Source organism: Herpailurus yagouaroundi, unplaced genomic scaffold (genome assembly GCF_014898765.1).
Source record: "Herpailurus yagouaroundi ecotype Mexico unplaced genomic scaffold, PumYag 197, whole genome shotgun sequence".
Taxonomy (NCBI): domain Eukaryota; kingdom Metazoa; phylum Chordata; class Mammalia; order Carnivora; family Felidae; genus Herpailurus; species Herpailurus yagouaroundi.
The window spans coordinates 5327953-5349597 of NW_024412428.1; the positions used below are offsets into that span (position 1 = coordinate 5327953).

General features: G+C 39.0%; 1 protein-coding gene across 1 annotated transcript in view; it reads right to left on the minus strand.

Annotated features, from left to right (window-relative positions):
* LOC121012753 (phospholipid-transporting ATPase IB-like) overlaps positions 1 to 21645 on the minus strand; it is a 219713-nt gene that overhangs the window by 132248 nt on the left and 65820 nt on the right. Inside the window, 9 exon segments of the mRNA XM_040448069.1 lie at positions 3556 to 3625; positions 5917 to 5966; positions 7172 to 7254; positions 7853 to 7958; positions 9224 to 9299; positions 10087 to 10128; positions 10383 to 10471; positions 16243 to 16320; positions 17561 to 17688. Coding sequence (XP_040304003.1) covers positions 3556 to 3625; positions 5917 to 5966; positions 7172 to 7254; positions 7853 to 7958; positions 9224 to 9299; positions 10087 to 10128; positions 10383 to 10471; positions 16243 to 16320; positions 17561 to 17688 — 722 coding nt within the window.

The following is a 21645-nucleotide window of genomic DNA, read 5'->3' on the forward strand; positions in this document are numbered from 1 at the left end:
TACTGCATTACAATTTTATTGTCATATACAATAGATGTGAGGAACTCAAGCAGTCCCAGGGAAGACACAATTCCAAAGAGGATACATTACATACAGAGGAACAGAGGTAACAGACTTTTCACTGAGACAATGCAAGTGATAAGCCAGTAAAGCACGATCTTTACAGAACTGAAAGAAAAAAATTGTCAACCTGGAATCCTATATTCCGCAAAAATTTATTTCAAAATGAAGGTGAGAGAAAATAAAGATGAAATAAAAATATTTTTCAGACATAAACAGGCTGAAAAAACTTATTGCCAACAGATGCATGCTATAAGATATGGTAAAGGGAATCTGTCAGAGAGGAGATTATAGCAAATAGAAACATGAGTCTGAAGAGCACTGAAAATGATAATGACATGAGTGTGTGTCACACACAGTATTTTTCTTATTTATTTTAACAAGGATAATTGCTTGAGCAAAATTAATAACAATACACTGTGAAGTTTATAACATTTATAAAATTAAAACGTCTGACAAGAGCACAAAGATTAGGTGGAAACAGATGGAAGTACAGAATTGTAAGGTATATAATCACTCCAAGACAGAATGTAATAAAGATGCCCACTCTAAGACCTAAAACAACTAATCAAATTTTAAAAAGGAGAGATATAGGAATAAAAAAATACTGAAGTAATTCTTGTCATAAATGAAAAAAGAACTGGAACAAATAGAAAATAAATGGCAAAATGATGTGTTTAAACCTAGCTGTATCAGTAAGCACATGTAAATGGTTTAATATCCAGTTAAAAGGGAGAGAATTCCAGGATGGATTAAAGATAAAAAAACAAAACAAAACAAAACAAAAAACAACCAACTACATGCTTCCTAGAAGAATCGTACTTTAAGTATGAAGACACAAATGGGCTAAAAAGAAAGAAAAAAATATACCATAGCAACACTAATGAAAAGAAGCCTGCGATGGCTATGTTATAACCAGACAATAGAGAATTCAGAGTGAAGAAAATTGCCAGGGATAAGGAAAATCATTTTGCACTGACAAAAGGGTCAATTTCACCAAGAGGAATTGGCAATCCTGAATGTTTATGCACCTAATGACATAGCTTCAAAATGAAGCTTAAACTAATAGAAGCAAATGCAATGAAGGAAAAGCTAAAAGAACTTGAAGATGAAAAATCACCATTCAGACACAATGATATTTGGGGATTTTAATATCCCCCTTTCAATCACTGATAGAACAAGTAGACAGAGTCATCAAGGATATAAAAGATTTGGATGACAGTATCAACCAACTTAACTAATAGTTATAAACTACTTTATCCCACAACAACAGAATACTCAGACTTTTTATGTGCCTACAAAACATTTAACATTTGATAGGTCATAATATGAACCATAAAACAAGTTCCAATAAAATAAAGGATTCAAGTTATATAAAGTATGTTCTCTACTAAAACAGAATTATGTTATAAATCAATTAAAAGAATAGCTCTAGCAAATGCGCAAATATTTAAAAACACATACTTAAAAAGAACCCATGAGTCAAAGAAGACATCAAAACAAAACTTAGAATATTTTGAATGAATGAAAATGAAAATGCAGCACATCAAAATTTGTGACATTCTGCTAAAGCAATAATTAGGAAATGTATAGGACTAAACATTTGTATTAAAAAAGAAAGAGGGGCGCCTGGGTGGCGCAGTCGGTTAAGCGTCCGACTTCAGCCAGGTCACGATCTCACGGTCCATGAGTTCGAGCCCCGCGTCGGGCTCTGGGCTGATGGCTCAGAGCCTGGAGCCTGTTTCCGATTCTGTGTCTCCCTCTCTCTCTGCCCCTCCCCCGTTTATGCTCTGTCTCTCTCTGTCCCAAAAATAAATAAACGTTGAAAAAAAAAATTAAAAAAGAAAGAAAGTTCTCAAATCAAGTTCTGCCTTAAGAAACTATAAAAAGACTGAGGTGTTTGGGTGGCTCAGTCAGTTGAGCATCCAGCTCTTGATGTTGGCTCAGGTCATGACCCCAGGGTGGTGGAATTGAGCCCCACATTGGGCTCTGCACTAAGCGTGGAGCCTGCTTAAGATTCTCTCTCTCCCTCTCTCTCTCTCTCTCTCTTTTCCTCTCTCTCTCTCTCTCCCTCTGCATCTTTCCCTTGCTCACACTCTCTCTCTGTCTTTAAAATAAAAAATAAAGAAACTAGAAAAAGAGGAGCAAATGAAGCCACAAGTAGGCAAAATAATAGGAATAATAAAGAGTAGAAGTTAATGAAATAGGAAACAGAGAAACATTGAAGAAAAATCAAATCTGGAAGCACTTTCTTCAGGAATATCAAAACCAATAACTAGCTAGCCCACCATATGATTTCACTCATATGTGGAATTTAAGAGACGAAACAGATGAACATATGGGAAGGAAGGGGAAAAGAGAAGAGCGGGAAACAAACCACAAGAGACTCTTAACAACAGAGAACAAAGTGAGGGTTGATGGAGGGAGGTGGGTGGGGGATGGGCTAAATGGGGGAGGGGCATTACGGAGGGCACCTGTTGGGATGAGCACTGGGTGTTGTATGTAAGTGATGAGTCACTAAATTCTACTCCTAAAACCAATACTACATTCTATGTTAACTAACTAGAATTTAAACAAAATCTTGGAAGAAAATAAGTAAGTAAAAATGGAATAATTATGAGTTAAAGAAGCTACACAATAAGTCATCCTATATGACTTACATATATCCTATATGACTTTATATAAAATTTAATAAATGCAAACGAATCTGTAGTTGACAGAAAGCAGACTGGTATCAAAACGTATCAAATTATACACTTTAAATAATGTGCAGTTTATTTTACCTCAATAAAGCTGTTTTTTCTTTTTTTTAAAAATTTTTTTAATGTTTTGTTTATTTTTGAGACAGAGAGAGAGAGACAGAGCATGAGCAGGGAAGGGGCAGAGAGAGAGAGGGAGACACAGAATCGGAAGCAGCTCCAGGCTGCAAGCTGTCCGCACAGAGCCCGACGTGGGGCTCAAACTCACGGACCGTGAGATCATGACCTGAGCCAAAGTCAGACGCTCAACCAACTGAGCCACCCAGGCTCCCTGTAAGCTGTTTTTCTTTTAAGTACATATGGCTGTGAACAAATATATACGTGCTTAAAAAAAAAAAAAAGATTTACAGAGGCAAAGCCATTTCCTGAGATTCACCAAATCCAAGCACTTTGGGCTTAAAATGGGGATCAAAATTCCTGCTCTAAACTCTTAGCATCAACAATCTACTCATTAGTTCTCAACAGACCAATTGAGTGACAACAAATTTTTCACTGACATTAAAGCTTAATAAACATTCTGGTGTGGATCACCATAAATTTCAATGACTTGAGTCTTGGGGAAGCTTTGGGGCTACCTAGAAAGGACTTTTCAGCCTTGGCTGATGCTGGCAACGACCAATGGTAACAGCAGATTCAAAGTAACATTGAAAAATAATTGCAAAGTTGTAAAAGGCTTCCTGCAAGTTGTTGAAACAGAGGGAAGGCGTTAATACGAATGATGAATCATGATACTTACAGCCCCTTTGCAGTACAGCCGGAGCTTTCCTGTAGGAGTTCAGACAATTACAGACATCCTTTTTCTATTACTAAGACAATATGAAATGCATTATTGGTTTCCATGTTCCTCAGTACATGGTGCTAACACACACACACACACACACACACACACACACACACACACACACAATCCAAGTTAAAAGAATTCTCAGAGTCCTCAGCTGACCATTAGTGAAAAGGCCAACATGTTTCTTGCCAGCCTCCATTTCTTTTTTCTTTACCTGTTTCTTTAAACTGAGATTCTAATCTAAATCTCCACCTTCTACTACTACTGTTTCTCAGTTACTATCCTTTTCTTCCATGGAAATTTATTAGCACAAATATATATACATATATATATATATACATATATATATTTTACATATTAATTACATAGCGTGATATGTATAACATATATTGTGTTTTATATTATTACTATTATGTATTATGTAATACATATGTAATGTAATATACACTTATCACACATTACACATATAAGACATAAATTATATATACATATAGCATATATAATATAATCACTTACGAACTGATGAGGAAAGAGGAAAGCTTCCCTGGTTGTGTATTTTTCAGGCCTCACAACATCTCTGTCAAGTAGATCCTCCTGTCCCCACTCTGCTGCACAGAGATGTTCAACTGCCGGCTTGAAAGATGCCAGTTATTTTTCTGTATAGTTCTGTCTCAAAGTCCTCTGGATTTTTTTCCTTTTTGTTTTTTTATGATTATAGACAGAACTTAAACTCATTGCTTTCATTCCTGAGTTAGCAGCCCAAATAGGCTTGAAGATCTCCCCTCTCCTCCTTATCCCACACCCTGCCAAAGTAAACTGGCCAAAATCTTTTTTTTTTTTTCCTTTTTCCTCATCTTGTCATTCCCTAACCTTAACCTTGGATGGCTCTCCATGGCTTACAACAACTTTTCAAGAGACTCAAACAAACTACCTGCAAATCAGCACCTTCTCAGATATTCATCATATCCTACAATGCTGTGTGTTGCACAGTCCAAGGGGGGAGGGTCCCAGTGAGTAGCCCCACACCTGAACACTTGAGCTAGGAAGCATCTCAATAGGGACAGGGGCCAGCAATTGCTTTAACTGCCTAGCTGTCAGAATGCCACTAAAGGCAATTGAGTCATTCCAGTGTCACCCAGCTAGGAGCTCGTACTTTAAGGGCAGGAAACGAGTGCTCTAGTAGCAGTGACAGTCAGATATGAAGTAAAAGGAGAGCTAGAATCAACACTGAGATACATTTTCTTGTAATACGGTTTTTAGAAGAAGCTGTCCTCAAGAGACAAGCTGGTAACAACAACTTTTCTGAGGTTCAAAGCTTTTTTTAAAAGTATGTCATTGGCCAGTAAGTCTTACTCATATGTGGATCTTGAGAAACTTAACAGAAGTCCATGGGGGAAAGGAAGGGGGAGAAATAGTTACAAACAGAGAGGGAGGGAGGCAAACCACGAGAGACTCTTAAATACAGAGAACAAACTGAGGGGGGATGGGGGGAAGGGGAAAATGGGGGATGGGCATTGAGGAGGGCACCTGTTGGAATGAGTACTGGGTGTTGTATGGAAGCCAATTTGACAATAAATTATATTTTTAAAAAGATTTTTAAAATCACCTGGCTTTGGGAAGAACGAATTATTCCTTTCCTAATTTTCTAGCATTTCTCTTTCTAATTTTTCAAATTCCACATTAGAAATGCTCAGATGGTCTAAGAGACTGAGACTCTGTGAGTCTTTAAAACAGTGCAATGAAAATAAAATCATCACCAATGTCCTCACAATAGGCTATGGGGACCAGGCCACAGTAGCTGGACCAGAAGGCCCTCTGAAATCCAAGAGAAGAGAAGACAATGTGGATGCACACTGCCTCCTTTGGGGGTAAAAAAAGGAGTTACTTCACTATCTATGTTTAAAGAAATCATTTTGGGTTTATTTGTAAAAATAATGTCCAATATTCATCTATTCATCAAGTGTTTATTGAGCACTTACTGAATACCACATTCCACAGAAGGTGACTCATGCGTTCCTGGGATCCCGAGTCTAGCTGGCGACACAGTCAATAAGTAATAACCCGGATGTGAAATCTCAAGTGTGACTCTGACGAGAGCTGAGAAGGCGAGGTGTGGGAACCCCTCTCAGCTACAAAAGGGGATTTGGCCTAATGAAGCCTAAAGAAGTGAGCACCAGGCTCAGATTTAAGGCTCGATGGGAGCTGACCAGCATGATTCTGCATTAAAGCTTTGATTTACATTTCCAGATCCTAACTGAAGAATCAGGGAAAGAGCCCTGGAGAATACATGAACAAAATGAAAAGGTAGCTTACCTAGAAAACTCCAGGATGTTAAGAATTTCAAATGTGAAGTTTTCTCCCATCTATTGGAAGGTAAGACAACATATTCTTACCTGAGGAAAACAGTACTCATCTTGCAAAACCACTCACTCTCCCAGTCGGAAACAAGTTTTACCGGACAACTACACATCTTTTTCAAAACAGAAATTTCCTTACAAACTTAATGAAATGATGGCGCCCTCTTCTGGCAAGAACATTGTTTGCAAACTGGGGAATAAGAAAAATGCTTCTCAGAGTGCAGATTTAAGGCTGAAACACCTCTTTTCAGTATAAAGTCAGCACCACAAGAAACAGTTTATAAACACTCTCATGTTGTAAGGGGACGTGGAGACCATCAACAGACAGAAATGGAAAAACAAGTAAGTCCCGTCATAAAGTCACGCAGTTCAAATGAAATCCTTAATCCTTAGATAATTTGAAGACATAAGCATGGACAGAGACGGAATGCTATAAAATTTTATATCAGTAAAATCTGAATTCTTTTATAAATTTTTCCAATTACAGATTCTTGACTTCCTGTAGCCATGATCAGTTCACCAAGAAGGCAGTGCAGAATTTCAAATAATTAGAGAGTGGTCCATGTGGCATGTACTCTGGGTATAAGGATGAATCATTCAGTCCATTCTGCCAAGGGCTGAATGTCTAGTAAATATCCCTAACCACTGCATTATTACTAGAAAAAAAATTAGTGAATTGAGCATCATGCTTGCATTGCATCAGTCCTTCCCCATGATATTAAAGGCTTGTGGTAAGTGGTCATCGAGACAAAATATATATATATATAGTACATAAATATATATGTTATATATATATTTATAAATAATATATATATTATATATATGAATCAAATAAAATGAACAAATCAACATAATAACAACTCACAAAAAATAGTTGGAAACATTTCAATTTTTCATAGAAAAAAGTCGTGTATTTCTTGAAGATCTGATGATTCTGACTCTTTGGAATAGTTCACCTTCTCTGTGCTTTCTCACTAATTCCGGTTACTTTTCATACATTAACTCATTTAGTCCTCACAAGAACCCTGTGACACGCACCATAGGGAAACTGGGGTAGACACAGAAGGAACACACTTGAGACAAATGGCTGGGAAGGTGTGGGTCCAGGTGGGCATCCCAGGCACTGTGATCCCAGAGCTCCCAGACTCAACCACTCTACTGCGTCTCTCTGGAAGGGGCACATGAATCATGAGAATGTAAGATGCTACGACAGCATTTATGGTGACAGAGGATGGCGTTCTTGTAGTGAAAACAAAGCCAAGTTTCTTCATTCCTTTCACTAAAGCTGCTTCATCTACCAACAAAAAGTCGGTATTAATGGAGACTGAATGAAGATATTAACACTGAATTTAATTTGATACAGATTTCTATTCTCTAGCGCTAAAATACCATGACATTTTTTTAACTTGGCTTTTTTTTTTTTTTTGTGGCTCCAAATGCACTTATCTAACTACCAGATAGCGTCCATGAAAGAGGAAATCTGCTTACATAGACCCCTTTCAGTGAGGCTGAGATCTATTTACCGGCCTAAATTCCTTTCTTAGTACTCATTACGGTTTTTGTTCGACAAGCCATTGATAGAATCGCCACAAAATGCCGCAGTGCCTCAACCTTACTCCTGCCTTGTTACTGATTATGACTAAATGTTCCACCGAGCCCTAGCTCAAAGAGCCGTCTCCACCAACGTCCTTAGGGCAGTCTTTGGGGGTGTGGGGAGCAGCATCCCCAGCGCTGCAGCGTGGCTCAGAACCGCACAGTACCATCCATAGCCCCGATCCATAAGAACGCCTGAGAAGGAGCGACGCGGGGGCAGTCGGGATCAGTGACGGCACCACCTCTTCTCGGGGTTCCTCACCTACCAGGTGCTCCAGGAGCACGCGACAGACACCTACCTGGGGAGGAAGCCTGGTAGGTTGTATTACCTCCGTCTCTCTCAGGAACAACAGTGTGACACACACATAACAGGGTGAGAAACTCCTTTATGTAATCTCTCGTGGGCTACAAAAAAGGCACAGAGCCAGTGAGTCTCTTCCAACACCAGTGGCACAAGAGTTAGATACAGTCTGCAGGTAGCAACAACTGCGGTTTTCACCTCAGGGACAGAGAGCCAAGCGCTGACTGCAAACCGCATCAGGCACTCGGAACGTGTTTGCACAGTGGCTACCAAGGCAGACAGTGCAGGGCCGGTGAGACCTCAAGGAACAAGATGACCCTACCCTCTTGGAGCTTCTCTCCTCCCCAGGGAAACAGGTTTTCTCAAAGCCGGAGGAAATAAGTAGGGGTCGTCACAGAGCAAGGAGGGGCATGTCTTAGGTAGGTGATCTGGGGGGAAGAATTGGAGGACATAATATCTAAACTAAGACCTAAATGGAAAAGTTGGTAGCTGTGTGACTGTGACATGTGACCGTGGCACAGGCTAGACAAAGGGGATGGACAGCACTTTCAGAGGCTCCGAGGCAGGAGACAGATTCACAGGTTTGCGAGCTTCAAGTTTGTGTGACTCCAGCGTCTTGAGCAAGGGGAATAATGACACAGAATCAGGTGGGAGAGAAAGCCACGGTGACGAGCTAGGATTTTATCTTAAGGGGCGTGCCAGTCCTCTGAAGGTTTTGAAGCAAAGGAAGAACACGTAAAGATTTATGTTTTTAAGATCACTTTTAGTTTTGATGGGTGGGGCGCCTGGGTGGCTCAGTCAGTCAAGTGTCCAACTCTTGATTTCCTCTCAGGTCATGATCTCACGATTTGTGAGTTCAAGCCCCACATGCGGCTCCATGCTGACAGTGCAGAGCCTGCTTGTGATTCTCTCTTTCCCTCTCTCTCTGACTCTGCTTGTGCTCTCTCTCTCTCCCTCTTTCAAAAATAAATACACTTAAAAATAAAAATAAATAGAAATAAAAGACCACTTTTATTTTTGAGAAGACCAAGATTTCAAATCAAGTAGATCAGTATTTTGAAATCGGTAAGTGAAGTTATTGGTAAAATACAATAGAACCAAAGCGCTTAAAAGCATTCAGAGATTTTCTTACACAGATTGCTACACAGTAAAATGTTCTTGAGTTACGTTTGGATTCATTCACACCAGTTAGTTTGGCACTCCCCTCATAACATCAGTATGGAATCCACTGTTCACTATATTAATATCAAAAAAATTTCAAGACCCTCTCTTTCCTGGCTCAGAAAATTATACCTTTTAATAAACCACATATATGTTTTAAAGTTATGTAGCATTACCGTGTGACATGGAGTGAAAACAGCAGACTTACGTGGCCATTCTCAAAGTTCTGCAACAATGTTGGGTCATTAAATCCACCGGATTCTGTGATGGCAGACGGTGATGCACTGAGGAAGAACAGAGAAGATTTACTGTAATTAAAAGTTCCTGACAGAGCCAGTCAGGGATCAAATGGACCTAAAGTGAACACGCAGCCCCATCTTCTGATTTCAGGAAGTTACACTATGAAGTCTACACAACTACAGCTGACGCTTGAACAACATGGACTGTGCGGGTCCACTGACACACATATTTTTCTTGTACAATATGGTAAATGTATTTTGTCTTCCTTGTAATTTTCTTAGTAACACTTCCTTTTCTCTAGCTTTACTGTAAGAGCACAATCTATAATACATGCACAAAATCTGTGGTAATCGATCGTTTACATTATCGGTAAGGCTTCTGGTCCAACAATAGTCTCTGAGTAGTTAACTGGGGAGTTAAAAGCTATACACGGATTTTCAACTGCCTGGAGAGGGTCAGCACCCCTAACCCCTGTGTTGTTCAAGGGTGAGCTGTATAGTAAATATTTAAGGTTCTGTCAAATTATACATCCTCTCAGCCCTCAAGTTGCAAAATGGCATTAGAAAATGCCTAAATCTGTGTTGAAAACCATGTAATTATACAGAGTTTAAGACAGAGTAACCATAAAAGCAATAAATCAAAGTCTGGATTCTGGGTTCTTTGAATATCACATGGGAAAGATCCATCCAGGGGAGATTTCTGGGAACTGCCTTTGGAGATCTGGACAAGGGATAGCTGTGTTACCATATATCAGAACTCCAGTACTGATAAAAAGCCCATTACAGGGGAAAAGGAACATGGGCAAAGTAGAAAAGAATGTTGTCTAGTTACCTTAGGTTGTCCAAAACGGTATCACTTCTGTTTGACAGATTTCTGAGGGAAAACGAGGGAGGTTATAAGGCTATACATATAAAAAACTTCAGGAATTCTTAAAAAAACACTTAAAAAAAGCTGATATAAACCATATTTTTTAACAACTGCCAGTTTTCATTTAAGTTTCAGTCTCATTCAGATATAGCTATGTTATTAGAAATTCATTTAAGTTTTGAAGTAAATAAAGACTTATTTATCTGTTTAAAAAATGAGAATTTTCAACAGAGTATGGCAAAAAAAAAAAAGCCACTTACCCATAAATTATACCTGCAATGGTACACTTCTTCAATGTCATAACATTGCAAGTGAGTGTTCCTGTTTTATCAGAAAATAAATATTTTACCTAAATAAAGAAAAAACAAACATGATAAACAACATAAATATAAAAATTAAGAGCTAAGACAAATTTAAGTTCTTTTCTTTAAAGCCTCAAAATATTTGAACTTTTAGTAAAAAGAAGTTCAGCCTACAAAAATTCTGCCTTTAATATTTATACTTCTTTCAGAGGTTCTCTTTGTTCTATACTGCAGGTGAAATTTTATGTTAATATGCAAAGTAAATTTCAGGCCATCCAACCTAAGAAAATCAAAACTCCAAGTTCTTTTTCTTGCCACAAGAAATCTCATCAAAGGTCTCTAGAAAACATTAAGTGTACATATAGATAGAAAGATACAGACACACACACACACACACACACACACACACACACACACACACACACACCCCAAAACCAGATAAAGACATTATAGAAAAAATGTACAGGCCAATATCCCTGATGAGCATAGATGCAAAAATACTCAACAAAATATTAGCAAATCAAATTCAACAGTACATTGAAAAGATTACACAACATCATCAAGTGGAATTTATGCCAGTGATACAAGAATAGTTTAAAAAATCAATCAATGTGATATACCACATCAATAAAATAAAGGATAAAAGTAATACAACCATCTCAGGAGATGCAGAAAAAGCATTTGACAAAATTCAACATCCATTTATGATAAAAACTCTCAATGAAGTAGGGGTTAAAGGGAACAAACTTCAACATAATAAAGGTCAATATGACAAGCCTGAAGTTAACACCAATGGTCAACGGTGAGAAGCTGGAAGCTTTTCTTCTGAGATCAGAAACAAGAAAGGGTGCCCACTCTCACCACTTTATTCGACATAGCATTGGAAATCCTGGCCAGAACAATTAGGCAAGTAAAATAAAAGGCACCTAAATTAAAAAGGAAAAAGTAAAACTGTCACTATTTGCAGAAGACCACACCAAAAACTCCTTAGAATGAATGGATTCAGTAAAGCTGCAGGTTACAAATTCAACACACAGAAACCTGTTGAATTTCTATACATTAATAATGACTGTTAGAAACATTAACAATTCCATTTACAATTGCATCAAAAAGAATAAAATACCTAGGAATAAATCTAATCAAGGAGGCAAAAAAACCCGTGATCAAAGAAACTGAAGAAAACACAAATAGAAAGATATTCCACAAATTAACATTGTTAAAATGTCCATACTACCCAAACCAACTACAGATTCAATGTAATCCCTATCAAGATTCCAGTGGCATTTTTCACATATTTAGAACAATAATCCTAAAATGTGTATGCAACCACAACCCCAAATAACCAAGGCAATCTTGAGAAAGAACAAAGGAGGTATCATGCTTCCTGATTTCAAACTCTATTACAAAGTTATAGAAATCCAAACAGTATGGGATTTGCATAAAAACAGACACGTAGGTCAATGGAACGGAAAAAAGAGCTCAGAAATAACCAATGAACATATGGTTAATTAATTTACAACACAGGAGACAAAAATGTGCAATAGAGAAAGGACAGTCTCTTCAATAAATGGTGTTCAATAAATAAATGACAATCTCACCAATAAACTTGACAACCACATGCAACAGAATGAAGCTGGACCACTTTCTTATACCATGTACAAAATTAACTCAAAATGGACTAAATACTTGAACACAAGACCTAAAACTATAAAACTCCTAGAAGAAAACATAGGTAGTATGCTCTTTGACATCAGTCTTGGTGATGATTTTTTGGATTTGACACTAAGAACCAAGGCAGCAAAAGCAAAAATAAATTAAGTGGGACTACATTAAATTCAAAAGCTTCTGCACAGCAAAAGAAATCATCAGCAAAATGAAAAGGTAACACAATGAATAGGAGAAAATATTTGCAAATAATATATTTGATGAAGGGGGTTAATGTCTAAAATATATAAAGAACTCATGCAACTCAACAGCAAAATAATAATCCAATTTTAAAAATGGAGAGGATCTCAATAGATGTTTTTCCAAAGAAGACATACAAATGGCCAACAGACCCATAAAAAGATGTTCAGCACCACTAATCATCAGGGAAATGCAAATCAAAACCATAATGAGATATCACTTCACACCCGTTAGAACAGTTATTACCAAAAGACAATAAGTGTTGGCAAGGACGTAGAGAAAAGGGGACTCTTGTGCACTGCAGGTGGGAGTGGAAATTGGGGCAACCACTATGGAAAACAGCATGGAAGCTCATCAAAAAATTAAAAACAGAACTACCATATGATCCAGCAATTTCACTTCTGGGTATTTATTTGAAGAAAATGAAAACACTAAGTCAAAAAGATAGATACACCCCTATGCTCATGGCAGCATTATCTACAATAGCCAAGATAAAACAACCTGTCAATGAATGAATGGAGCAAAGAAAATGTAGTGTATATGTAATACAGTAATACATAATTACACACACACACAATTGAGCCATAAAAAGAAGGAAATCTGGCTGTTTGCACATGAAAAGACTCTGAGGGCATTATGTTGTGTGAAGTAAGTCAGACAAAGAAAGACAAATGCCACAGGATTCACTTACTTGTGCAATCTGAACAAGAAAAATAACTAAACTCGCTACAGAGAACAGATTGGTGGTTGTCAGAGGCAAGGAGTGAGCAAAATGAGCAGTGAGCAAAATGGGTGAAGGGGGTCAAAAGGTACAAACTTCCAGTTAGAAAGTAAATGAATCCTCAGGATGTCGTGGAAAACACGGTGATTGTAGTTAATACTACCATACACTGCATGTTCAGAAGCTGCCAGGAAGATACATCTTAAAAGTTCTCATCGGGGCGCCTGGGTGGCGCAGTCGGTTAAGCGTCCGACTTCAGCCAGGTCACGATCTCGCGGTCCGTGAGTTCGAGCCCCGCGTCGGGCTCTGGGCTGACGGCTCGGAGCCTGGAGCCTGTTTCCGATTCTGTGTCTCCCTCTCTCTCTCTGCCCCTCCCCCGTTCATGCTGTGTCTCTCTCTCTGTCCCAAAAATAAATAAACGTTGAAAAGTTCTCATCACCAGAACTCTGTAACTATGTATAGTGACAGACGTTAACTAGACTTCTTATGATGAAAGTTTTGCAATATATACAAATACCAAACCATTATGTTGCACACCTGAAACTAATATAATCATAGATGCCAATTATACTCAATAAAGAAAGGAAAAGAGGCAATGTTAAACCATTTTTTTATTATCATGGTAAAGTGCTTTTGGATAAAACTTACCGTTTTGACCATTTTTAAGTGTTCTTATTGAACACATTGACATAGTGGTGCAACCATCACCACCATCCACCTCCAGAACGTCTTTCTCATCCCAAACTGAAACCTCCTACCAATTCAACAATACAATGACTCCCCATTCTGTCCTCCCTGCAGCCCCTAGCAACCACTATGCTACTTTCTGTCTCTATAAATCTGACTATTCCAAGTACTTCATATAAGCTGAGTCATGTTCCATTTGTGTCCTTTTGTGTCTGGCATATTTCACTTAGCATAATCTTCAAGATTTATCCATGCTGTAGCCTGTTTCCAGATTTCATTCATTTTCAGGACTGCATAATATTCCACTGTATGTGCAGACCACATTTTGTTCAATTATTTATTGGACGTTTGAGTTGTTTCCACCATTTGCCTATTGTGAATAGTGCTGCTTAGAACATGTGTGTGTATAATAGCTGTTTGAGTCCCTACTTTCAATTCTTCTGTGAAAATCCCCAGATGTGGAACTGCTGGAACATATGGTAATTCTAGATTTCGTTTTTTGAGGTTTCTCCATAGTGTTTTCCACAGTGACTGCACCATCTTACATATCCACATGAACACGTGTTCTCTGGTTTGAAAGTTTTACAGTAGGTGTCCTGGTGGCTGCCAAGTGCTATTTCATTATGGTTTTGATCTGCAGTTCCTTAAAGATCAGGGATGTTGAGCATCATTTCAGGTGCTTATTGTTTGTTTATATACATTCTTTGGAAAAATGTCTATTAAAGTCCTCTGCTATTGAGTTGTACTAGTTTTTATATATTCTGAATATTAAACTTATTGTCTTGTTTTATTTCTGCTCTTATCTTTATGTATTACCTACATAAACAATGTAATTAATTTTTTTTTTAAATTTTTAAATGTTTATTTAATTGTGAGAGACAGAGTGTGAGCGGGGGAGGGGTGGGGAGGGGCAGGGAGAGAGGGAGACACAGAATCTGAAGCTGGCTCCAGGCTCTGAGCTGTCAGCACAGAGCCCGATGCAGGGCTTGGAACTCACAAACGGTGAGATCATGAACTGAGCCGAAGTCAGATGCTTAACCGACTGAGCCACCTAGGCGTCCCAGTATAATTAATTTTCAAAGCTTGAGTTCCAAAGCCAGTTTTATTATATTGAATTACTACTCTAAAGTAGCTAGAGTCGACTGACAAGGCAAGAGGGATAAACTGATTTTTTTCCCAACTGTCAACAGAAAACATATGTTCTAAAGGATTAGCAAATGATCAGATTTTCACGAGCAGAAAAGTTGCTAGAGAGCTGATTATTCCATCCTCCTTCATTTTTAGTTTTCCAAGGTAAAAAGGCTATTAATGGTGTTCTCAGGTCAGGCATTTCCAAGAGCCAGAAATATTCTAAAATAAATATTTACTGAGAACTCACTATTCAAATGATACTATACAATGTGACCATAAATTAGAAATCATATAAACTAAATACTGGTTAATTAAATCCCTTCTTCACACTGCGTACTGTGCTGAGTGTATTACAAATACATTATCTTATTCAGTCCTCCAAACAACCTTCTGAAGTAGTTGCTACCGACATGCCCGAATTACAGATGAGGAATCCAGGCCAGCAAAGTTACCTAAGAAGCCCATGGTGACGCTGCTGGTAAATAGTGAGACCAAGGTTCACTCCCGGGACGTTTAACTCCGAAAGTCTGCTTTTTATCATAATTTACATATTGCTTCCAATTAATTGAAAGATGGGAACTTATAATATTGTTAAAAAAAACATTAATAGCAAAAATAATTACAAAAAAGTACCAATCGCAAGTCCCATCCTTCCAGGTACCATACGACTGTGGGAGTTAGCTGAGTGTTTCCAGCTGTCCTGAGGTATAACTGACAAATAATTGTGGGAGTTTTTAAACACAATTTATACTTGTAAAGCTGCCACTGTCACTTAGAAGGCAACCAACTGTCCACTGGTAACCTGGCATCATTCCTGCCCCTTTCTGTTGTACTGTAGGGGCTCATGACCTGAGGGTACATTTGTCCCTATCTCCCAGGATTCCAGTTTAGATTCTACCACTGAAAGGAACTTGCAGTAAAGAATTACAAGCTGCATCGTTGCCCTATTGGCAGCTATGGGCAGATGCATGGGTTAGATGGGTATGAAATTTTGCAGCAGGCTCCAGATGCTCCCCTGTGGGTCCTCTGCCGTAGGGAAGCAGGAGCATGGCCACCAGTGGCAGATGCCCAGGTTCCTGTGACTCCCTGAAAGCTAACTGAAAACTTGAGAGCTAACTGACGCTTTCACTACCTGCCTCTCCAGCTCTTCTACTCTTTCATAAGCACATTAATAACCTGTATTAGGTCCGTTTGACTTGCAACCCGTGATGCATTATCAGTATTTTTAGCTAATTATACTTTTGAAGCTCCACATGGGTATCATGTCAACTACAGCTTATGGCTGAATTCGCACTTTAACTTTGCACACGCTCTCCCTAGATCCACCTTCTTCAAAGTTCTTGTCACATACCCAGGCCCTGAAGGGGCCCTCACCTGCCCAAGCTCTTCGTTAAGATTGGACGTTCTGGCCATGGCATAGACGTTATTTCCTTCATAATGCATATCTTCATCCTGCAAGAAATGAGCAAAACAGCCAAGCCACGCAGTCAGAACTAGGCTCAAAACGTCTGCAGGTCAACTGGGCTGCCACTGGTCTTCTGACATGGCTGACATGAGAAAGAATTCAAAATGGAGTCTAGAATACTAAGAGAGTCTTGGGTGCTAGTTTCTCACACGCTTTGGCAGAGCTGATTCAGGACAGGCAATGCTACATAGAAACAAATATCAGGGGCACCTGGGTGGCGCAGTCGGTTAAGCGTCCGACTTCAGCCAGGTCACGATCTCGCGGTCCGTGAGTTCGAGCCCCACGTCGGGCTCTGGGCGGATGGCTCGGAGCCTGGAGCCTGTTTCCGATTCTGTGTCTCCCTCTCTCTCTGCCCCTCGCCCGTTCATGCTCTGTCTCTCTGTCCCAAAAATAAATAAACGTTGAAAAAAAAAAAAAAGCAAAAAAAAAGAAACAAATATCAGTGTGTCGTTGATTTGGTATTGGAAGACTTGGCTTCCAAATCCCGGCTCCGCCTCAGACGCTCCCACAGAGTGTCTGAGATCCTGAGTATGCTTTGCAGCACTACATCTATAAAATGGGAGCGATAACACGGATCTCACAGCGCCACTGTGAATTTTAAATGAGAATACACTTAAAAGCACTCTGTCTCATTTTGTGGTTGTTAAAAATAACACTACCCTTCAAGTGATGGTAATTCATTGATACAGGGAAACAGTAGAACATCTAGCAAAAAAATTTATTTCCACAAAAAAATCTTTTTAAATATAACTAAAAATTGCAAATGCACAAAGAAGAAAATTTGCTCAGTCACATGATACTAAGTATCAATTTAAGTGAATGCATGGTTTTCACCTAAGAAATCTTTTCCTTAGTTTGAAGTCATTCTGGAATGGCTGTTTCTGTCACTCTTGCCAAGATACGTAAATCTATTGTAAGTCTACTGGACTCTACTGTTCTAGAATATCTTAAATTTTAATGGGCCATCTCTTTGCAGTTGCTACTAAGTCACTACTCTTGAATCTTTCTTATCAGCTAGGAAAAAACATATTAAGAAACAGTGTCCTCAAGAGTGACACAGAGAGGCCCAGGCACTGCTGAGTCAGGCTGACCCTGATGTTTGGCTCTCCTGTCAGGAATGCAACTCACCCGTGCACCACGCTAGGAACTCAGGCACTCTGATTCTTAAAACCAAAGCCACAGGTCAAGAGAGAACTTGTTTTTAAACTTTCTGATTTTCATACTCACCCAGTTTATAAACAGGGCCTGAATATATTTCACAATTTCCAGAGTGACCAGCAGGCTAATGGGGATGAGATTGTGATACAAGATGATGAACACCAATATGTCAAACCCTAAGCTGTGGGAGCTGTAATCTGTGGAAGAAGATCAGAGGAATCATGTCACAGCTTCAGGCAATACCTCTATTCTTCTTTGCATTATTACGTTTTAAAATTGTGAAAATTTCTCCATGAAAATTACTATTAAGGGTAAAATTAAATGGACACATAAAGTAGTTTTATTATTTTTTAATATAGTTTATTGTCAAATTGGCTTCCATACAACACCCAGTGCTCATCCCAACAAATGCCCTCCTCAATGCCCATCACCCACTTTCCCCTCTCCCCCACCCCCATCAACCCTTAGATTGTTCTCTGTATTTAAGAGTCTCTTATGGTTTGCCTCTTTCTCTCTCTGTAACTTTTTTTCCCCCTTCTCCTCCCCCATGGTCTTCTGTTAAGTTTCTCAAGATCCACATATGAGTGAAACATATAGTATCTGTCTTTCTCTGACTGACTTATTTCACTTAGCATAATACCCTCTAGTTCCATCCATGTTGTTGCAAATGGCCGGATTTCATTCTTTCTCATTGCCAAGCAGTATTCCATTGTATATATAAACCACATCTTCTTTATCCATTTGTCAGTTGATGGACATTTAGGGTCTTTCCATAATTTGGCTATTGTTGAAAGTGCTGCTATAAACATTGGGGTACACGTGCCCCTCTGCATCAGCACTCCTGTATCCCTTGGGTCAATTCCTAGCAGGGCTATTGCTAGGAGGGATAGTTCTATTTTTAATTTTTTGAGGAACCTCCACACTCTTCCAGAGCGGCTGCACCAGTTTGCATTCCCACCGACAGTACAAAAGGGTTCCCGTTCCTCCACATCCTCGCCAGTATCTATGATTTCCTGAATTGTTCATTTTAGCCACTCTGACCGGTGTGAGGTGGTATCTCAAAGTGTGGCTTTGATTTGTATTTCCCTGATGATGGGTGACACAGCATCTTTTCATGTGTCTGTTTGCCATCTGGAGTTAAGTCTCAGTTAAGCACCAACACTGTAATAGGGCTTGTGCCAAGCGTCAACATACAAGATCTAGCAAGAGACAGACCCTGCTCCCAGGGAGCTTTGGATGCAGCTTGAGAAAGGAAGATGTGTCAGGAATTACGACACAATGAAATCCATGATAGCGCTGAACACGAACAGTTGCAACAACACAAAATGGAGGGCCCAGAAAGAGGGTGCACAGAAGAAGGTGAGCCCAGTTTTGAGGAAGGGAGTTTGTTAAATGGAGATGAAAGGAAGAGCACGAAGAGGACATTTTATTTAGGTGGAAGTACGTGGCTTGAAGACAAAGAGATAATTAATGATTTTTTAAACTTAAGAAATGAAGGAAAGTAAAGCCAAAAGGAAAAGAAAAAAAGTTCAATCTAATTTCACAGAAATTTACTGAAAAATATACAGAAGGTATTCAGGAGATATATACAGACTGCTTTCTATAGGTCTTTATGAAAACTTACATCTCAATCTTATGTATTAAATTTATATGTTGAGTTACAACTGAAAAGAACTAAACAAACTGATTTGTCAGATTAATTAAGCACAAATATGTATACTGAGAGACAAAATTAAATAATTTTAAGTTAAAATTTTATATTCATTTTTCCTAAAAGGGAACACACCTGTAACTCAGAACGATCATAGTTAAATCTAGATTTCTAAATTCCATCAACCTAAAGGTCAAGTTTAATTCACTATCATATCAATTCAAATTCTTATCACCTTGAGTTTACTAACTTTCCCTTATTTGCCATGATTACACTTTTATACTTACTATGCTACCTTATGGTCATAAATCAGTCTTTTAGGAATACTAGAGGCAGATATTATTAGGACCGTTTTTTTGGACAGAGAAGTTGAGAAAAGATCTCTAGTGCTTTGTTAAATGTATTAATTACTGAAAATGCAGTTGTAGTTTAATTACCCAATACCTTTCTCTTCTTTTAGACTAGAATATCTTGGGCAGAGTGATATAGTCCAGAGCCAATAACAGATTTTTATTCCAAATAAGCCAGTAACTTCCTCTGTGCTTTTTTTCATAAAACAAGGGGCTGGGCTAGAAAACAATAGAGTTCTGCTTCTAAATATAAAAATTATTTCTTTTACTTAAAAAATTAACTACTGAGTTCCTATTATGAAAAGGCACTGTTCTTGGAGTTAAAGATACAATGATTCCTGTCCTCAAAAATTCACAATCTAGCTGGAAGGATGGGGCAAACAATGATTATAAAACATGGAAATGGAATGATATCTATTAAGGACATCATCATAGAAGCCAAAGAGGCCTCCTAACTAAGAGAGGGAGATAAGATATAGGAAATCCTGCTGGAGAAGGTAATGCCTCATCTTGGACTGAAATGAGAAGAGACAGGTATCCCGTCACGAAGAGACCAGAGGTGCATTGAGGCAGAAGGAACTGTAGACAAAAGGCCTAGAGATGCTGAAGCAACTGGTGGATGGAAGGATCACGAAAGAGAACAAAAGTCAGTCTTCTGTGAATACAGACTGAGTATCAGATGATGGAGATAGGACCAGATATAAAAGTCCTGATGTGCCATGCTAATAGCCAGAGGATAAATAATTTTGGTTTTACAAGACATACAGTCCCAGTTCCAACTACTCAACTCTGCTATTGTAGCACTGAAAGTAATCACATGTAAGGGCATCTGGGTGGCTCAGTCAGTGAAGCATCTGACTTCGGCCCAGATCATGATCTCACGGTTCGTGGGCTCGAGCCCTCCGTCAGGCTCTCTGCTGACAGCTCACAGCCTGGAACCTGCTTTGGATTCTGTGTCTCCCTCTCTCTCTGCCCTTCCCCGACTCGTGACCTGTCTCTCAAAAATAAACATACATTACGGGCGCCTGGGTGGCTTAGTCAGGTAAGCATCCGACTTTCGCTCAGGTCATGATCTCACAGTTTGTAGGTTCGAGCCCCACATTGGGCTCTGTGCTGACAGCTCAGAGCCTGGAGCCTGCTTTGGAATCTGTGTTTCCTTCTCTCTCTGCCCCTCCCCTGCTCATGCTGTGTTTCTCTCTGTCTCTCAAAAATAAATGTTAAAAAATAAACAAAACAAATAAATAAGCATTAAAAATTTTGTAAAAAAAGAAAGAAAGCAATCACATGTAATACATAAACAAATAAATATGGCTGTGTAAACTTTATTTACAAAAACTAACAATGGGCCATCAGGCAGTGGCCCACCAAGCCATTGTAAACAACAGGATACAGTGAAGCTACTGCATGCATTCATAACTACTTTTTTTTTTTTTATATATGAAATTTATTGTCAAATTAGTTTCCATACAACACCCAGTGCTCATCCCAAAAGGTGCCCTCCTCAATACCCATCACCCACCCTCTCCTCCCTCCCCCCCCCCCTCAACCCTTAGTTTGTTCTCAGTTCTCAACAGTCTCTTATGCTTTGGCTCTCTCCCACTCTAACCTCTTTTTTTTTTTTTTTCCTTCCCCTCCCCCATGGGTTCCTGTTAAGTTTCTCAGGATCCACATAAGAGTGAAACCATATGGTATCTGTCTTTCTCTGTATGGCTTATTTCACTTAGCATCACACTCTCCAGTTCCATCCACGTTGCTACAAAAGGCCATATTTCATTTTTTCTCATTGCCACGTAGTATTCCATAGTGTATATAAACCACAATTTCTTTATCCATTCATCAGTTGATGGACATTTAGGCTCTTTCCATAATTTGGCTATTGTTGAGAGTGCTGCTATGAACATTGGGGTACAAGTGCCCCTATGCATCAGTACTCCTGTGTCCCTTGGATAAATTCCTAGCAGTGCTATTGCTGGGTCATAGGGTAGGTCTATTTTTAATTTTCTGAGGAACCTCCACACTGCTTTCCAGAGTGGCTGCACCAATTTGCATTCCCACCAACAGTGCAAGAGGGTTCCCGTTTCTCCACATCCTCTCCAGCATCTAGAGTCTCCTGATTTGTTCATTTTGGCCACTCTGACTGGCGTGAGGTGATA